Below are 19,874 nucleotides of genomic sequence, written 5' to 3' on the forward strand. Positions count from 1 at the left end.
GGATGACATCTTCTTGTCTTAGCTGTTCCACGAGGACGGAGAGTGCTGGGTGTACGACGAACCATTGCTGAAGAGACAGCCTTCCCTCAGGCATTAAGTGGCTTTCAGAACAATTGTAGCAGAAATAAAAGTATCATCTGAAGCCCAGAAAGGAAGAAGGTATTCTCACATTTCTAGACGACGATCTTCCCTGCGGTGCTGGGATCCCCTTGCACCGCAGCGGTTCCTTACTCAGGGATACTGGACTTCTACGGAGTGACAATTCAAGCAGGGCATGGTGACCCGCCAGCATCGTGTTCATGTTCATGCTATAAGAAAATAAAAACAAAAGACTTTCTTTTTTTATTTCTATTTTTTTTTTTTTTATTATTATTCTGTCCCTTTCCAAATGTACGTGTGACCTGTTGGCAGTGAAGGCAGCTATTCTGTGAGCTGGAAAGCGATTAAGCCCATCATATTATGACCCAGTGGGTGGAATATTGGCAATGCCCACAGAATGGCTGCCACCATTGTAAGTAGACAACAAGTGCACTTTAATGTAAAGATCTGACCGCGGGCAGCCATGTAAAATGCATTGTAAAGAAGATTTGCCCAGACGTCTGTTCTTCTGATGATTTACAGGACCTGATGACTCTTCTGTATCCATATAAGTTTTCAGTTTCCTCCTGTGTATATAACATAAATCTGCCATTTTATTATACGTAACATGTAATTCCAAAAATTTCCACAACTTTACTTTCATCATCAATTATTTGTTTCCCAATACTCTCAGATATGTAAATCTGCCTCCCCCATCTCACCGACGACTTCTCCACATTTAGCCCTTTTTTTTTTTCCAAAAAAATTGGTCTTGCCTTTGTATTTATTTATTTCCTAATGAAATGTTAGAGCAAATTATTTTATTAGATTCGCATTTATGATTTGCAATTAAAATCTAATCTTCAGAAAATCCTTGTCGTAGTTTTTTTTTTTTTTTTTTCCTCATTGCCATAGAAAGACCCGCTGTCAGAGAGTCACTGGGGGTAATGGGAGCGTACTGGCATCCAACAGATATACAAATTTCCAAGAACTTATTGTATTTCTTCCCATTTCCTAAAAAGTATTGTGATTGCAAATAAAACGTACATTTTTTTATAAGAGAGAGATTCCCGTCTCGGAAATGTATGGATTGTCCGCATGATGTGTCGGAAAACATCTGATGGATGCATGCTGTGCCTCTAGGAACTGCACCTGTGCAGAGAATGGAGTTTTCATGGTTGTCCGGCCTTAGGCTACAAGTCTGCAGTCACTCAATGTGACTGCACACTTGTGAATCATCACATCATGCACACGGTGAGGATTCTCCGGTGCCACATTCCGGCTAGACTTGTCCGGCCTCGCTCAATACACTTGCATTAAGCGAGGCCGCTCACGTCTAGTCGGCATGTGACTTCAGACGTGATGCTTAATGCCGGACTGTCCCTTTAGGTGAGAATACGTATCTACAAGTGAGGCTGGGGTGCTGTTGTACCAATGCCAGACCCCCCTCAGTGATACCTGGAGCCAAATAAGGATTAAGGTTGTCTTACCTTTTAGTTTAATCACTTGTGGCTGTTATATGTTACAGCTAATAACTTCTTATGTAAGGACAAACTAATCAGTACAGGTGTAATCATGTTTGTCAATATAATTGCTAGTCTTTCTTTATTCTGAAAATATAGAATTACTGGTGTTTCTTTCAATTTTTATTCCATTTTTAAACATTGCTTCAGGTTCAGAAGTTTTTGGCATTTTTTTTTCCTTTCTGAAAATTTATATAGAAAAGAGCTTCTCAAAACTATTGATTGTAGTTTTATTGAAAGAGAAGTGGCATCATACAGTGACGCTTTTTGGCTTTTTTTGTTTTCAAACATGATCTAGACAAACTGATACGTTGCACTTAAATATTGATGAAATAATTATAGCTCGTTTACATATTCATTATATACAGTACCAGTTAAAAGTTTGGACCTATCGGTTTACGCTATGGTTTTCCTTGATCTTATTGGAATGTGCACAATGTAAATTCAGACTGAAGGCGACAAATTTATAGCGCTCAACACTATATGGAGCAGTGTACCAATGTTGCCACTGCAAATCACAGCTGATGGTTGCTGGAAGCCATTCCAGGTGACGACCTGATGAAGCTGTTAGAGAGAATGCCAAGGGGCACCGCACGTTAGCCCTACGGCGAGCGGGTGCCGACACCGCTTGAACGGCGCTGACATGGGAGGCGAGAATAGGATTTATTTTATATGGGCCAAACTTTTCGAACACGAAGGGGTTGTCCAAGTAGTGGACCCTCACATATTGGAGTTAGGAGGGAATAATGAACAGTACCGATGCACTAGATGGTAACCCCCTCTGCCCTTGTTGCACTTGCAACATCATTCCCATATAGAGTCAAACTTAATTTTCTCAGAAATGGAAACTTGTTGTCCGGAAGGTATGTAGAGGTTTGTCTTTTACTTCCCTGCCCAGCAATGTAATTAATTTGCTTATTCTGACAGGTTCATTTTAACAATTTCACTCCTATAGGTGACCATCTTCCACTGGTCTCGGCTCCTTCTCAGAAGCTCGTACTCCATCAGATCTTCATCACCTGTAGGTAGCGAGCCTCAACATCCCAACTGCTCCATAAGGTTACAGCAAGGGCCGTATTTATAATACATGAGAAGACCCATGCCTAGGGCGGCTGTATAGAGGGGGCGGCGTTTGAAAAAGAAAACTGATAATTAAGGATGGGCAGGGTTTTGGCTGATAATTGTCTCATAACACAGAGGAAAACCTGTTAGTGGGACAGCTGCTTTGTGAGTAGCTCATACCCTGGTCTGTGGATTGCTGCTCTATCCTGCAGAAGCAACAACCCCCACTGCCAGGCGTTGTAAATACAAAAAAAAAAAACTTGTACGCACCTCGTATTATATCATAGTTCTTATCAAGGTCATATTTGGTATAAACAAATTTAATGTTGGTCTTTGGTCTCCCTCAATTCATTCTTTAACATCTGGTCCTGGCCTGCCTGCTATAGCAGCACCATGCAGTGTGCAGATGCGTATTGCCCATGTAACGAGAGCACAAACACAGCCAGGACCACCATTTTCATGTAGCGTGCCAGGTGTGAAACATGAGTACCTCGCCCATGGCTACTGCCCCGAAACATTGTACACCTGTATGATTTTTTTTTCGGGCTTAGCCCCCAATATGAGGGTCTAAATAGTTCAATTTCATTTTTTGGAGTGACAGACTTTAATTTCTTGCGGCCTCACTAACTAAAGCACTAACTAATTTAATAACATGAGAATACCCCTTTAACGGAAACCAGTCTGATTTGCCAGTAGCATTTTATAGAACAAGAGGAGCTGAACAGATTGAGGTTGTGTAGGTTTATTGATTAGGATTGAGTATAACTGACATTTTTCAGAATGGCTGTCACTCACTGGTAGGACCACCCCCTGGACTCCTAAGCCTAGAAGGAGCAGGTGTTTAAATAAAATAAAAAAAAAAGATACTAAAATATTTTCAGGTAGCAGAAATAATTCTGACATTTTGAAATTGTCATTAAGAAAATTAACTGTCAGGTGAAAATTGGAACTTCAGTAAAAACTTTCAAAAGGTGTTTTCGTCTGGAGGTTGGTGCGCCCGTCCACATCCTGTATTACCCTGCAAAAACTCAATTAAATAGATTTTGAAATTGCTATTCAACATCTTTTCCTGATTTAGTTGCATATGAATATTATCTTTCCGAAATGCCCCCAAAAATTGAAAGGACAAATTTGATGCAGTGGAGTCAGTTTCCAGAACAGATTCACACTTTTTTTTTTTCTCTCTAAAGGACTTTTTATTCGATGCATTAAATGTATAAAGTGGAGGCGGGCATGTCACCGGTGCAGCTGCACTGGTCCGCGGAGGTGGAGGGGTGCCCACCTGCACCAGGATGTGGCACATTACCCCAAGAAGGGGACAATACTATACCTTGAAGGACACTAGGTTGGAAGACGTTATCCCATTAAGGGGCCCAGTATGGTGGACATTATTACAGGAAGCCTCATTATTACCTGATAGCATCCTCTCACCCCCATTATATTAGAAGACCCTAATAATGTCTTCTCTCACTACTTATTATGATGCTATCAGGGACTTAATGAATGTGAATGCCTGTGGTTGGAGGAACATGGCGGACTGCCGCAGGAATTCGGCAGTGTCAGGTTTTTTGTTCCCCAAAGTGCAGCCCCAATGGGAGGTAGGAGGTTATGCCTTAGGCAGGTGCCTACCCTTCCTTCCCCTTGTCCCTGCCCTGGTGTGACCTGTGTGTTTTGTGATTATTCCTCAGGTAGGCTGCAGTTTTCCTGTGGGTAGATAGGGTTAACTGAAGGTCTCTAGCCCATAATTGGGGAGGAGAAATGGGCACTAGAAGTTAGTTCCTGTTTTCCTGTAGTTTATAGAGAGATGGATAAAGGACACCCTCCGAGAGTGCTATCGTCATTGGGTGTGCATGAAGAAGCGGATAAGCAAGGGAGCAAGCCATACATCAAGTAAACTACAGTACGGCAGTTTCCTCTTAAGTTGGAAGAGTCAGAAGGTTGCAGCATTAGCCAGACCTGGAGATCAGCGTGAAAGAATACGGGGTCAACCAAGCTAGGACCCATCAGTAAGATGGTAGCTGGTGAGAACTCCTTTACACCATCCACAAGAGAGGAGCTATGGTGCAGTGGGAACAGTGTAACACATTGACCCGTGTGTCACTGTAGCGGCAAGATGGAGGCCTCTAGTGCAACCCGTTATCCAGCTGTACCGATCCTCACAAGTAATGTGAAGCTGTCCAAAACCGTTAATGTACCTTTGTGCTGTGCAGAAGAGAAATCCAAGCATTGTTCCGGCAACCCCTGTACATAGAAGTTCTAATGTCGGTAAACTAGACTTTATTTTTGCAAAGCCATCTGGTTTCTTAATCTTGAAGTTAAGGGGTCAGATATGGCAGAAGCTGTTCCATAGACAGGCAAATCCTACAGGGAAAAAAAAAATAAAAAATAGGGCTTGGAATGCTAACTGTATCTCTAGTTTTGTTATTATACATTGGTTCTATGAATACATTTATATCATTAAGGCAAATCATATTTTCTTAAACATGCAGTCATCAGACTCAGGTTTCGTCAGAATTTATTATGCATCTGACTGGATTACAATGTGACAAACTACAGAACAGAATGTAAAGAAAATCAGATTTTTTTTTCCATTTTGTAAGACTGATATAAGACACCAGTGGCCAATTTTGTTTGCCTTTTATTTTTTTTTTATTTTTTATAACTACATCACAATACATTCAGCTTCAGAACCAAGAACAGAAATACTGGTTTTGGGTCCAAGATTTAAACCAGTACCCAGAACTTTAACTTCTAATCCATCGTTTCCTGCTTTGATCCCGGTGTCTACGCCAAGACCAGCTTTGACCTTGACGGGGCCAACACCAGCTGATACACTTGCCAGTTCTGCTCTTGCCATGGCTCCGGCTCCTCTTCTAGTATCTTTAGCTCCAGCTGAAGCATTGAGCAGATTGGCCCCAGCACTGAACATGCCGGCCTCCACTTCTGCTTTACAAATCCCAGCTTCAGCATAAGCTTCGGCATCTTGTCCATTGGAGTAAGCTTCAGCGTGGGCGTAGATAACTTTAGCGTCTGCGACAGCTCGTTTTGACATATTGTCAGCGGTTTCCTGTATGTGAGAAATTATAAGTTTGAGATTTTTACTAAATAGCAAAGAAAACAAAACAAATTACACAAACTGCAGCCAGCATCTAAAGGGAGAACCAAAATATTAAGGCCTCGATTCATCACTGCTGGTGTATGGTATGTCAGTCTTGATGAACAGTGCGCCAGAGAAAAATGCACCAAATTCATTAAGCGATGAGCCGCTATGTGACACCACAAAATTGTCGTCATTTTTATATATTTGCATGGTGTGCTCCAGCATCCTCCTGGTTAGGCCGGCGTCACACTAGCGAGTTTTACGGACGTAAGAGCGCAGAAAATACGTCCGTAAAACTCGCCAAACAAACGGCACAATTATTCTCAATGGGGCTGCTCCTATCAGCCGTATATTACGGTTCAGTATTATACGGCTTTCTACGGCCGTACAAAATCGCAGCATGCTGCGTTTGTCAGCGTATTGCGCAAAAAAATCGCCAATGAAAGTCTATGGGGCGAGAAAAATACGGATTCCACACGGACCAGCAGTGTGACTTGCGAGAAATACGAAGCGGTGTTAGTGAAAAGTCGGTAATTCAATTGTCGGCTTTTCATTTCTCCTGCACAAACCCGACAGGATATGAGACATGGTTTACATACAGTAAACCATCTCATATCCCCTTTTTGCATATTCCACACTACTAATGTTAGTAGTGTGTATGTGCAAAATTTGGCCGCTGTAGCTGCTAAAATAAAGGGTTAAATGGCGGAAAAAATTGGTGTGGGCTCCCGCGCAATTTTCTCCGCCAGAGTGGTAAAGCCAGTGACTGAGGGCAGATATTAATAGCCATGAACTGCAGCCTTGGAAAAGTTCCCACGCTCGAGTTCATATGAGTTCATCCACCAGAGGGCGCATCACCGCAATTCAATGTAAGTACAGATCACTCAGATTTCCTTTCATTCCCCGGGGATTACAGACACCAGCGAGTGCTTTAGCGCAGCTCCTGCCTGAAAAATAATTAACCCCTTCAGATGGATTACCTCGTGGGATGTGACGGTTCATCTGAGGGTATGCATCTTGTGCGTTTATTATTTTGCCAAGCGAGGGTTTTCAAATGGATTGAGAGAGCAATAAAATATTAAAACAACCTCTGTGTTTATTTCATTAAAATACTTTTTGTGTGTGTGTGTGTGTGTGTGTGTGTGTGTGTGTGTGTGTGTTTTAACCCTTTCAAACAATTGGATTAATAATGGATAGGTGTCATAATTGACACCTCTCCATTATTAATCTTGCTTAATGTCACCTTACAATAGCAAGGTGGCATTAACCCTTCATTACCCCATATCCCACCGCTACACGGGAGTGGGAAGAGAGTGGCCAAGTGCCAGAATAGGCGCATCTTCCAGATGTGCCTTTTCTGGGGTGGCTGGGGGCAGATGTTTGAAGCCAGGGGGGCCAATAACCATGGACCCTCTCTAGGCTATTAATATCTGCCCTCAGTCACTGGCTTTACCACTCTGGCGGAGAAAATTGCGCGGGAGCCCACGCCAATTTTTTCCGCCATTTAACCCTATATTTTAGCAGCTACAGCGGCCAAATTTTGCACATACACACTACTAACATTAGTAGTGTGGAATATGCAAAAAAAAAAAAAGGGGGATATGAGATGGTTTACTGTATGTAAACCATGTCTCATATCCTGTCGGGTTTGGGAAGGAGAAATGAAAAGCCGGCAATTGAATTACCGGCTTTTCACAGATATCGCGCTGAATTAAATCTAAATACATAAATATACACTCACCGGCCACTTTATTAGGTACACCATGCTAGTAACGGGTTGGACCCCCTTTTGCCTTCAGAACTGCCTCAATTCTTCGTGGCATAGATTCAACAAGGTGCTGGAAGCATTCCTCAGAGATTTTGGTCCATATTGACATGATGGCATCACACAGTTGCCGCAGATTTGTCGGCTGCACATCCCAAAGATGCTCCATACAAGGCAGGATGGATCCATGCTTTCATGTTGTTTACGCCAAATTCTGACCCTACCATCCGAATGTCGCAGCAGAAATCGAGACTCATCAGACCAAGCAACGTTTTTCCAATCTTCTACTGTCCAATTTCGATGAGCTTGTACAAATTGTAGCCTCAGTTTCCTGTTCTTAGCTGAAAGGAGTGGTACCCGGTGTGGTCTTCTGCTGCTGTAGCCCATCTGCCTCAAAGTTCGACGCACTGTGCGTTCAGAGATGCTCTTAGGCCTACCTTGGTTGTAACGGGTGGCGATTTGAGTCACTGTTGCCTTTCTATCAGCTCGAACCAGTCTGCCCATTCTCCTCTGACCTCTGGCATCAACAAGGCATTTCCGCCCACAGAACTGCCGCTCACTGGATTTTTTTTCTTTTTCGGACCATTCTCTGTAAACCCTAGAGATGGTTGTGCGTGAAAATCCCAGTAGATCAGCAGTTTCTGAAATACTCAGACCAGCCCTTCTGGCACCAACAACCATGCCACGTTCAAAGCAGGGTGGATAAAAATCAATGTTTTTTAAAAAAAAATCAAAAAAATCGGATTTTTTTGATTTAAATCGGATTTTTTTCAATAAACTGCTTTTTGAGGAAAATATTTTACCATCCAAAGGTTCTTCCATCATGAGATAAAGCTGAGTTGTTTAACTCAGTAGAATAAAGGCTGTATATGTGTAACATTCACAATGCCATGCTCTTCCAGAGGTTTCTGTAGGATGCTGACTATCCAACAAGTTTGGGCATGTCAACTGAATGGAAAAAGAAACTAAACCAAAAGTGAAACCAAGCTAGAAGTGTGGAATTAAAGGGGCAGTATGAACAAAATGTGGAGGCTATTAATAGTTTATACAATTAAGACATGCTGCTTTTAAACACCTACCTATTGCCATATAGTAAAACAAAAAAGATTTTTACTTACTTTGGGGTCCCCCCCTCACCCTGGCGTTAGATCGTTGCCCCTAGTTTCGTCCGTGTAACTATGGGCGCACATGCGCACTGCTCTCACTTCTCATTTTAATCGTGATTTATATTAAAAAAAACCTTTTGATTTAAATCAATCCACCCTGGTTCAAAGGCACTCAAATCACCTTTCTTCCCCATACTGATGCTCGGTTTGAACTGCAGGAGATTGTCTTGACCATGTCTACATGCCTAAATGCACTGAGTGGCCGCCATGTGATTGGCTGATTAGAAATTAAGTGTTAACAAGAAGTTGGACAGGTGTACCTAATAAAGTGGCCAGTGAGTGTATATATATATATATATATATATATATATATATATATATATATATATATATATATATATATATGTGTCTCAATATATATACTGTATATATGTTTTCCCGAACATTTGAGCACATAAATCCATTAGATGTCGGTTTTGCAAGCCTGCGAGAAAATATCGCAGTACGGATGCCATACGGATTACATACGGAGGATGCCATGCGCAAAATACGCTGACACACCCTGACTACGGATCACTATTTTGGAAACATTTCTCCGTATTACGGCCGTGTTACGGCCGTAAAAAACGGACCGTATTGTCTTACGCTGAGTGTGACGCCGGCCTTAAGCTATGAACAAGTCATGCTTTGACGGTCTTCGGTAAGGAAGGGGGGTCTCAAACTGTCCCTGGAACTGAGACCCTGTCCCAGGGGGTACTCTTGAAGGTAGAGAGGCCTGAATCTTCAACCTTGCTATGTTCCTGTTAAACCCCGATCTGTCCCCTTCCCCACCCCTTGAGGCATGGGTGAGAAATTTAAGGTAAGCAAGACACAAAGACAAAATAGGGATAACAGAAAACATCTTTCATACAAAACCACTAACTAACAATAGGGAGGAGGATAGGGACAGGGAGGAATAAACTAAATGGGAAAAAAGGACCAGGAGATAGTGTGTGTCTAACTACAGCAATTCTACTCCAACCACTTAGCTTTAGGACAAGAAGGTCTGACCAATTTTTATAGGAAGATGCAATGACCAGATCTGAAGCAGCTGAAATGGAGCTGCACGTTTCTGACCAGCATAGAAAGGGTCATTAACCTCTCAGGATCAGAGGAAACAATCTATTTAATATGGGACACAAATCACACCATCTCTAAAGAAGACCTGCATTTCATTACCCGACATGACCCTCTAATTCCAGGTCTTCTAGGGGGACGTGACACCCTCGTGACAAACCACTTTCCAAAAAGGTTTGTGAGAGCCGGCCAAGGCTAGTGTACAAGTGTCAAAGGTGCAAAGTTGTTGCACCTAAAATGTGTGCAACATTACAAACAATCTTACATCTGCGTGCTAAATAGTCGCTTGTATATTTCAATTTAGGAAACTTCCTATTTGTCCAAGTTACTTTCTCATGGAGGAAATACGCAAAGAAATCTAATTTACAATTAAGAAAATCTACACCGTAAACTGACAGACTGCGGAACTGAAATCTTCAGCAAGTGAATGAGTTTATTCTGAGGTTATCACCATTTACAATTCACCGTGCAATTAAATCCTTTACCTGTGGATTTTGCTTTTGGAACTCCTTCTACAGATCGGTCCCGTATAAACATCAATAAGAACGGTGTTCAGGGTATAAGCATACATTTTCACCGATATGAATATACTGTATTAAATGGTGAAGAAAGATGGGAGAATTTGTTCTGGGCACTTTTTTTTTTTTAATTTTGGGAAAATTATCGATTAGCTCCTGGTAAAACGCCATGTTTCAGATTAGAAGGATCACGTACATGATCTTCAGTGCAGTCCGGTGGGTTTCCCAATAATGCCTTGCAAGCACCCCACCCTATACAACAGCCAATGATGAGGGGCAATAGTTTGAGGTCACTGATGACTCATAGCTTTTTTTAATAGCCCAAGTAGGAGATGCTGCTGTCATTTTGTGCAGATGGGTAAAGAACTGAGGATTTCACTCGAGAGCGACATAGCCACATTGTGAGTATTCGCAAATAAAAAGAGAATAGATTTGATTAGAAAACCTTGATTGAGTGAGGCTTTAGGGAGAGAGGTAAAAGTCACTGACACTGTTGGGCAGGGGGCAGTCAGAGGGACAAATGGCTGCTGTTGTCAGTGCTGCAATGTGTAATCACACAGGGTCTGTGCCATAATCACTCTGTGCTGTGTCCACATAAAGTGACAGTCTAGCCCGGCTCTCATTTCGTTGCATTTGTGCAGGGTCTGACTCTGCCACATCTAATATTATCTATTGCTGTTGCCACAACTACACGTCACTGGTCTATGATGTTCCATACAGTACTGCTGTTGCCACCACCACACATCCCCATCTATGATGTTCGATACAGTACTGCTGTTGCTGCCACCACACATCCCCATCTATGATGTTCCATACTGCTGTTGCCACCACCACACATCCCCATCTATGATGTTCGATACTGCTGTTGCCATCACCACACATCCCCATCTATAATGTTCGATACTGCTGTTGCCACCACCACACATCCCCATCTATGATGTTCCATACTGCTGTTGCCACCATGACACATCCCCATCTATGATGTTCCATACTGCTGTTGCCACCACCACACATCCCCATCTATGATGTTCGATACAGTACTGCTGTTGCTGCCACCACACATCCCCATCTATGATGTTCCATACTGCTGTTGCTACCATCACACATCCCCGTCTATGATGTTCCATACAGTACTGCTGTTGCCACCATCACACATCCCCGTCTATGATGTTCCATACTGTACTGCTGTTGCTACCATCACACATCCCCGTCTATGATGTTCCATACAGTACTGCTGTTGCTACCATCACACATACCCATCTATGATGTTCCATACTGCTGTTGCCACCATCACACATCCCCGTCTATGATGTTCCATACTGTACTGCTGTTTCTACCATCACACATCCCCGTCTGTGATGTTCCATACTGTACTGCTATCACTACATCTCCTGCCTATCTATCAAGTTCCATACAGTACTGCTGTTGCTAAAACTACACGTCTCCAATCTGTACATCATGTTCCATAATGTACTGCTGCTGGCAGCCCTTCCCTGCATTGGGCTAAATATAATAAACCTGTAACTGCTCACAAAAAGGGTTGATTTTCAGATGGCTAAAATAAGCCATTGCTTCTTCACTTTCTAGACACTAAACATATTGTTACCCCCCCAAAAAAAGAGGGATAATTTTTAGACTGCTTTTTAAGACGCCATTGCTTCTTCTGATATGAATGTATCTGAATGAAGAATGGCAGGCATCTGCCCCCAAAAAGGAATATTTTTATAGACCTTTTAATTTTAAAAAAAGCTTAAATCGTCTGACAATACCGTTTGTTATTGAACAGGCTGTTAATTTCCACCCAGTTACCCATAGCCATATATGCCGATGTCAGTTTGATATTACCGAGTCGGTCTTAGCATTAAAGACCGAAAAATGGTCTGGATGGTGTCTTAGGAGACCCCTGAATGTCATACACTTCTTTACGACAATTGGAATTTATGTTAGTACTAATCAATTCATGCAGAATTGAAATTTTTGGCCGAGTTGGACACAAAAGGAATTTTTGTAAGTTCATTCCCCTCTAGAAGTGAGGTAATGTGCCCCTGGTGGTATCAGGTTTTATGGATTGTGGAGTTGCAGTATCGCAATGATCTGATACAATAGCTGCTAGTGGTGACTCCAATGACTGTTGTCCTGGTGGTCATCTACAAGAGGTGGTACCAGGGCTGGTGAATCGTGACTGTGTGGATGGTCTGCGTAGACCTCTGACCAGCCTGCAATCAGACAGTCTATATAAGGCCCGGTTCAGACATGGACCACAATGCCTGGACTGACCGCACGTCTCCCAACTCGGATCTACATCCTCATGTGGCTGTAAAATTGGGTCCGGAGACCTGAAGTTGGTCAGGACATTGTGGACCATATGTGGACAGTGAAAAACGCCCATCTGAACCCGGCCCTAGATGCCAAATGTATTCATATGGCACCATGTATGTATACTCCTGTACTTAGTGACCAGGGCATAGAAAGAACTTTAAAGGGTCTCTGTCCGCATAGAATGACTGTTCAAACTAAGTCCCACTGCTCGGTGCTTCATGGCGCAGCCAATCCTTTTTATACTCCTTCCCACCATCTCCACCCTCCTTCTCTTCTTTGATTGTCAGCTCTGACTTCATAATGCCAGAGAGAGGTGGAGATAAATGGAAACCAAACAGGTGAAAGGGTGTAGTTAAATGATGGGCCGCCATAGAGCAGCGAGCGCTAGTACATGGCCTGAACAGTCATTCTGTGCTGATAGAGTCCCTTTAATCTGCTGGGAACACAACAGACATTGATTAACCCTTTTTCCGCCATCGGGCGTAATAGTATGCCGATGTCGGAGTCCCTCCCTTTGATTTGGGCTCTGGCGGTGAGTCCACATCTTTCCCGGCACATATCAGCCGTTTTGAACAGCTGACATTTGCCCACAACAGTGCGGGTGGAATCGCGATCCACCCGCGGTTATTAATCCGTTAAATGCTACTGTCAAACTCAGACAGCGGCATTTAACTTGCGCTTCCGGCCATTGGGCTGGAAACCCACCCAACAGTGACCACAGGTCACCAGTTCATTGGCATGACAACCAGAGGTCTCCTGGATTCCGCTATGGCTGTCACTGCCGAATTGCCGTGAGCACCACCCAGTGGTTGGCGCTCATAGCAAGTGAGTAATTCTACTACATAGAGGCGATCTGATCATCACCTCTGTGTAGCAGAGCCGATCGGGTTGTGGCAGCCTCTGGTCTCCTATGGAGACTACTGAAGCATAGCAAAAGTAAAAAAAGTTTTCTAAAATTACACTATATATATTTATTACACACTAGCTGTTTCCAGCCAGCTAACGCTCAGCATGCTCATTGCTATCTAATTAACGCCGCTAATGATTAAACTAAAGTAAATAATGACAACATTCAATAGCGCTTACGCAGGTGGTAAATTAACTTAAAATGAAGTTAATAATAATTAAAAATCAGAATGCTACTAATACATTTTTTTTTTTTTTTTTTTTTTTTTTCAAATCACCTACACATTTGGTATTGCCGCGTTCAGAATCGCCCGATCAATATAAAAAAAAAAAAAAAAAAAAAAAAAAAAAAAGGGATTAACCTGATCGCTAAACGGCATAGTGAAAAAAGTCAAAACGCCAGAATTACTTTTTTTTTGCTTGCCGCAACATTGCATTAAAATGCAATAACAGGTGATCAAAAGATCGTATCTGCACCAAAATGGTATCATTAAAACTGTCAGCAAAAAATAAGCCCTCACTCAACCCGAGATCACAAAAAATGGAGACGCTAGGGGTATTGGAACATTGCACTATTTTTTTTATCAAAGTTTGGAATTCTTATTCACCACCGACGCATACTGTGCAAGCGCCGCACAACGGGGGCAGCGGATGCTGTTTTTCAACGCATCCGCTGCCCCATTGTGAGGTGCGGGGAGGCGGGGGAGGAGTTCCGACCGCGCATGTGCGGTCGGAAATGCTGCAGACGACGCACCAAAAAATGTTACATGCAACGTTTTTTGGTGGCGACGGTCCAACGCAACCGTCGCACGACGGCTGCGACGTGTGGCAATGCGTCGCACTGCGTCACTGATAGAAGTCTATGGAGAAAAAAACGCATCCTGCAAGCAATTTTGCAGGATGCGTTTTTTCTGCAAAACAACGCATAGCGACGTGCAGTGCACGACGCTACTGTGAAAGAGGCTTTAGATAAAAAAAAAAGAACCTAGACATGTTTGGGGTCTATGAACTCGTAATGAGCTGGAGAACCATAATAGCAGGTCAGTTTTAGCATTTATTGAACCAGGTAAAAAGCCAAGCAAAGAACAGGTGTGGGATTGCACTTTTTTTGCAATTTCACCGCACTTGGAATTTTTTTCCCGTTTTCTAGTACACGACATGGTAAAACCAATGGTGTCGTTCAAAAGTACAACTCGTCCCACAAAAAATAAGCCCTCACATGGCCATACGGACGGAAAAATAAAAAAAGTTGTCACTCTGAGAAGGGGAGCGAAAAACGAAAACGCAAAACCGAAAATACCTCTGGGGTTAAGGGGTTAAAGTACAACTGGATCAAGACTTGCAAAACATACACTGGGGGCCCGACTCATTAGTACATTTCGCATGCCAGCCCTAAAAATGGGCACCGTGGTGTATAATGCACATAATTGAGACACAAAGCTTGATTTCAGCACATCTTATCACTGGTGTGCACCACTTACAGAAATGTACTCCGGTCAGAGACTGGAGTAAGGTACGCTGCAGCTTTTCAGTGAATATGTTGGGCAGGTCTGGCCACAGCTTGTCATTGTTCCTCTACAGTTTGAAAACATCAGAACATTTTTTATGGGTTCATTGATAGAAATACCGTAAGTAATGGAAGAGATTAGGGTCTGCTGCATTTTTTTTTTACCCCAGAGACATTTGAGCCTAAAGAAAAGAAACTCAGGTTCCGGAACCATGATGAGTATTTGATGTTGTGGAATTTCTGCACCTATTTGGTAAGTTCAGCTATTTGCCTTTCCCCCCCCCCCCCCCCCCATTACATTCTTGAGTCAGTTTTTTTTTACCTAGGCTTTTATCATGTTTTTGATGCAGCAGCTTTTGTTAGATGAGGTCTTAAATAAAGCCGAATTGATTGATTGATGCTTCCTGGTAACTCGGAAATTGACATGCTGCGCATTTCAAACACCCACCGCAGGTCAGTTGCCACAGAGAAATAAAAAAAAAAAAAAAGCACGGTGGACATGAGATGTATTACTCACATCTACTCTACTGAAACTAAGATGCTGCATTTTTTGTGCAGTGAAAATTCAGTGTAAAAAAAACTATATTTAAAAAATAAATAAAAATAATAAAGTGCGGTCAACCTACAAGCGATCCCAAGACCCCTGTACTCGGCAGTCCCATAGACAATGAATGGAGTGGGGAACACTCATGCCTTCAGGATGACTCTGCAAAGCCCCATTTTTAGGGGGCATGAAGCCCCAATCTCAGGATCGCTGAGGGTCCCAGCAGCTGAGCCAAGAGCAATCAGTAATTCATCCCCCATCCCATTGACATTGCTGTATTACTGCTCCATTCCACCTCCAGGTTGTGCAGAGGTATAAAAAAAAGTCACCCATAGATTTCTGTAGGATCCTACTAACAAACCCCTCCAAAAACACACAAAACTCACCGGGCCCCTGTGATTACACCCCTACAATTCAGCAGCCGCTTCCCTGAGGACGAGTGCTGTCTGCCATAGCTCACACCCCTTTATAGAGATCTAATACAGCTGGAAGTGAGAAGTAATCACATGGAGAAGGACCAAGGCCACGTGCACCTGAGACTCATCTACTGTGGAAATGGTGCAGACTAGGGTTGAGCGACTTTCATTTTTTAAAGATCGAGTCGTGTTTTGTGAAACCCGATTTTGTCCAGAGTCGAGTCGAGTGCAGTCGGCCGATTATCGCTAAAAGTCGGGGATCGACCGAAACACGAAACCCAATGCAAGTCAATGGGGAAGCATAGTCGGCAGTGCGTGGAGGCCAGGAAAACACCTACAGTGCCCATTTTAATGCCAAAAACATCCATTCTTGTTTCTGAAGCTTGTCAATCTTAATTAACTTTATAATAATAGTTGGGCATAGGAAATTGGGGGTCATTTGGCAAAAGTTGTGGGGGGTAGGGCTGGTTCAAGGCTTTAGTGGGCCCAGGAAATGTGGACTCTGTCACGGCGGTGGAGCAGGGAGAGGTAAGTATTTCAACATTGCAAGTGCTGTGATCCTGAGCAAATAGGGGGGGCCCACTCGTTCGCATTGGCACTGGCACAGGGCCCCTCAAAGTACAGCGGTGTGTTTGCATGGCGGGGGCGCCTCCCACCGGCAGCGACACTTTTGCGTACTCTGAGGGGCCCTGTGCCCGTGACGTCGCCAACGAGTATGCCCCCCCCCCACCTGATGAAGGAACCTGCACTTTCATCTGCACCTTCCTCTTTGTCCCTGTGTAAGGTGGTATAACATGCGGGAAGGGAACCTTACTTTCAGCAGGGTCAGATTCTGGCTGTGTAGAGTGCAAGGGGAATGTAGTGGTCTAGGTCAATGTACCAGCAGACTCATCTAGCAGTGGCTGGGCAATGGGCAGGATGAGGAGGAAACAGATATAGGGCCAAAGAATGAAGTAGGCAAAATGCAGTTCAAAATTGGTAACAGGACTAAACAGGCGGCATTGCTTTGTTCAGTGGAGTAGCAAACCCAAGAGCAGCAGACACTGTTTTAAGGGCCCAACCACACTAGTAGGCCAAATGCAGTTTAATATCTGCTACTGTAGGCCAAAAGCCAGAAGGTTGAAGCTCAGCTTTATTCAGTTGAGGACAAACAACATGGAGGGGCAGACACCGTTAGTAGGCCCTAACCACCAATTTTTAAAAACACAGCACTTAATGAGAGCCAGAAGGTTGAAGCTCAGCTGTATTCAGTTGAGGTCAACACCAGGGAGGGGCAGACACCGTTAGTAGGCCGTAACCAAAGTTGAAGGCCAAATGCAGTTTAATATCTGATACTATAGGCCGAAAGCCAGAAGGTTGAAGCTCAGCTGTATTCAGTTGAGGGCAAACACCAGGGAGGGGCAGACACCGTTAGTAGGCCCTAAACACCTTTTAAAAAAAAAAAAAAAACAGCACTTAATGAGCCAGAAGGTAGAAGCTCAGCTTTATTCAGTTGAGGACAAACACCAGGCAGGGGCAGACACCGTTAGTAGGCCCTAAACACCATTTAAAAAAAAAAAAAACAGCACTTAATGAGAGCCAGAAGGTAGAAGCTCAGCTTTATTCAGTTGAGGACAAACACCAGGCAGGGGCAGACACCGTTAGTAGGCCCTAAACACCAATTTTTTTTTAAACAACAGCACTTAATGAGAGCCAGAAGGTTGAAGCTCAGATTTATTCATTTGAGGACAACTTGAATTAGGGACTGCAGACAGACTTACCAGGCTGTCCCCTGTGTGGACCATGCATCCAATACATTAACCTATTGCGCCACAAAGGACACGTAACCTTCCGTGGCCATGCCTACAGGTCCATGTGTCTGTTGTCAGGTGTACCTTTGGACTCACAGATTGACATAGTGCATGGACAATGCGGTCTTTTACATGCTGGTGGAGGGGTGGGATGGCTTTTCTCGCAAAAGAATTGTCAACTGGGTAGCCCATAGCGTGGTACAGCGTAGTCCATCATGGCTTTATTAATATTAAATAAAATAAAAAAATAGGCTCTATGCACTGTAAAATAGGTTCCAGGGGTAAACGGGCAGCATTGGTGTGGTCAGTGGAGGAGTAATGCAAGTAGGGACCGCAGACAGGCTATCAAAGGCCTAAAATAACAAACAATAGGCTCATGGCAGTTTTACATCGGTTACATGGATACACAGGCAGGCAGCATTGTGGTCAGTGGAGGAGTAATGCAAGTAGGGACCGCAGACAGGCTATCAAAGGCCTAAAATAACAAACAATAGGCTCATGGCAGTTTTACATCGGTTACATGGATACACAGGCAGGCAGCATTGTGGTCAGTGGAGGAGTAATGCAAGTAGGGACCGCAGACAGGCTAACAAAGGCCTAAAATAACAAACAATAGGCTCATGGCAGTTTTAAATCGGTTACATGGATACACAGGCAGGCAGCATTGTGGTCAGTGGAGGAGTAATGCAAGTAGGGACCGCAGACAGGCTATCAAAGGCCTAAAATAACAAACAATAGGCTCATGGCAGTTTTATATCGGTTACATGGATGCACAGGCAGGCAGCATTGTGGTCAGTGGAGGAGTATTGCAAGGAGTGTCTGACACAGTTAGTACTCCAAAAAAATAAATAGATGTTAATGTCTCGCAAAACAACTATAAGTAAAAAAAGGGTGAATACTCTTTCTGATAGCACACTAGCTGCTGGGCAAGCAAGCTCCTGCAAAGCATATTCTGCCAATTCTGGCCAGGTGTCTAATTTTGATGCCCAGTAATCAAATGGGAATGACGGTTGAGGGAGAACATCGATAAGGGAAGAAAAATAGTTAGTAACCATACTGGACAAATGTTGTCTCCTGTCACTTTGAATAGATGCTGCAGTACCTGTTCTTTCTGCGGTCACTGCGAAATCACTCCACAACCTGGTCAGAAAACCCCTCTGTCCAACGCCACTTCTGATTTGTGCACCTCTAACACCTCTGCCCTGTAGCCCCCTGCAGCTTGTGTGAGAACCATCACCGGCGCTGTGTGCTGGGAATGCCTGAATCAAACGGTCTACAAGAGTAGCTTGTTTGGTTGCTAATATTTGTTCGAGGTTCTCATGTGGCATAATATTTTGCAATTTGCCTTTATAGCGTGGATCAAGGATGCAGGCCAACCAATAATCGTCATCGCTCATCATTTTAATAATGCGTGTGTCCCTTTTGAGGATACGTAAGGCATAATCCGCCATGTGGGCCAAAGTTCCAGTTGTCAAATCTGCGGTTGTGCTGGTTGGAGGGGCTGTTACAGGCAAATCTACGTCACTTGTCTCCCTTAAAAAAACAGAACCCAGCCTTGCAACGCCACTAATTTCTGTTGGCCCAGGAGAAGCTTCCTCATTAAAAAAGTACTCATCCCCATCATCCTCCTCGTCCTCCTCCTCCTCTTCGCCCACTACCGCGTCCTCTACACGGCCCTGACCAGACAATGGCTGACTGTCATCAAGGCTTTCCTCTTCCTCGGCGGCAGACGCCTGCTCCTTTATGTGCGTCAAACTTTGCATCAGCAGACGCATTAGGGGGATGCTCATGCTTATTATGGCGTTGTCTGCACTAACCAGCCGTGTGCATTCCTCAAAACACTGAAGGACTTGACACAGGTCTTGTATCTTCGACCACTGCACACCTGACAACTCCATGTCTGCCATCCAACTGCCTGCCCGTGTATGTGTATCCTCCCACAAAAACATAACAGCACGCCTCTGTTCGCACACTCTCTGAAGCATGTGCAGTGTGGAGTTCCACCTTGTTGCAATGTCGATGATTAGGCGATGCTGAGGAAGGTTCAAAGAACGCTGATAGTTCTGCATACGGCTGGAGTGTACGGGCGAACGGCGGATATGCGAGCAAAGTCTGCGCACTTTG

The 19,874-nt window shown here is 43.7% G+C and overlaps 1 protein-coding gene and 1 long non-coding RNA gene across 10 annotated transcripts in view; one reads left to right on the forward strand and one right to left on the reverse strand.

Moving 5' to 3' along the window:
• Positions 1–949, forward strand: part of OSBPL9 (oxysterol binding protein like 9) — a 90,526-nt gene extending 89,577 nt beyond the window's left edge. For all 9 annotated transcript variants that reach the window (XM_077275957.1, XM_077275958.1, XM_077275960.1 and 6 more), the window contains one exon: positions 23–949. In XM_077275957.1, coding sequence (XP_077132072.1) covers positions 23–97 — 75 coding nt within the window. In that variant the 3' untranslated portion in view covers positions 98–949. The remainder of the gene's footprint in view (positions 1–22) is intronic.
• A 4,212-nt stretch (positions 950–5,161) lies between these two features.
• Positions 5,162–15,985, reverse strand: LOC143788572 (uncharacterized). Its single transcript, XR_013218670.1, has 2 exons — positions 15,931–15,985; positions 5,162–5,730 (listed from the first exon to the last, which is right to left on the reverse strand). It is a non-coding gene; the product is annotated as an uncharacterized LOC143788572 (long non-coding RNA).
• Positions 15,986–19,874: the final 3,889 nt, after the last annotated feature.

The sequence above is a fragment of the Ranitomeya variabilis genome, chromosome 8, assembly GCF_051348905.1.
Source record: "Ranitomeya variabilis isolate aRanVar5 chromosome 8, aRanVar5.hap1, whole genome shotgun sequence".
Lineage (NCBI taxonomy): Eukaryota > Metazoa > Chordata > Amphibia > Anura > Dendrobatidae > Ranitomeya > Ranitomeya variabilis.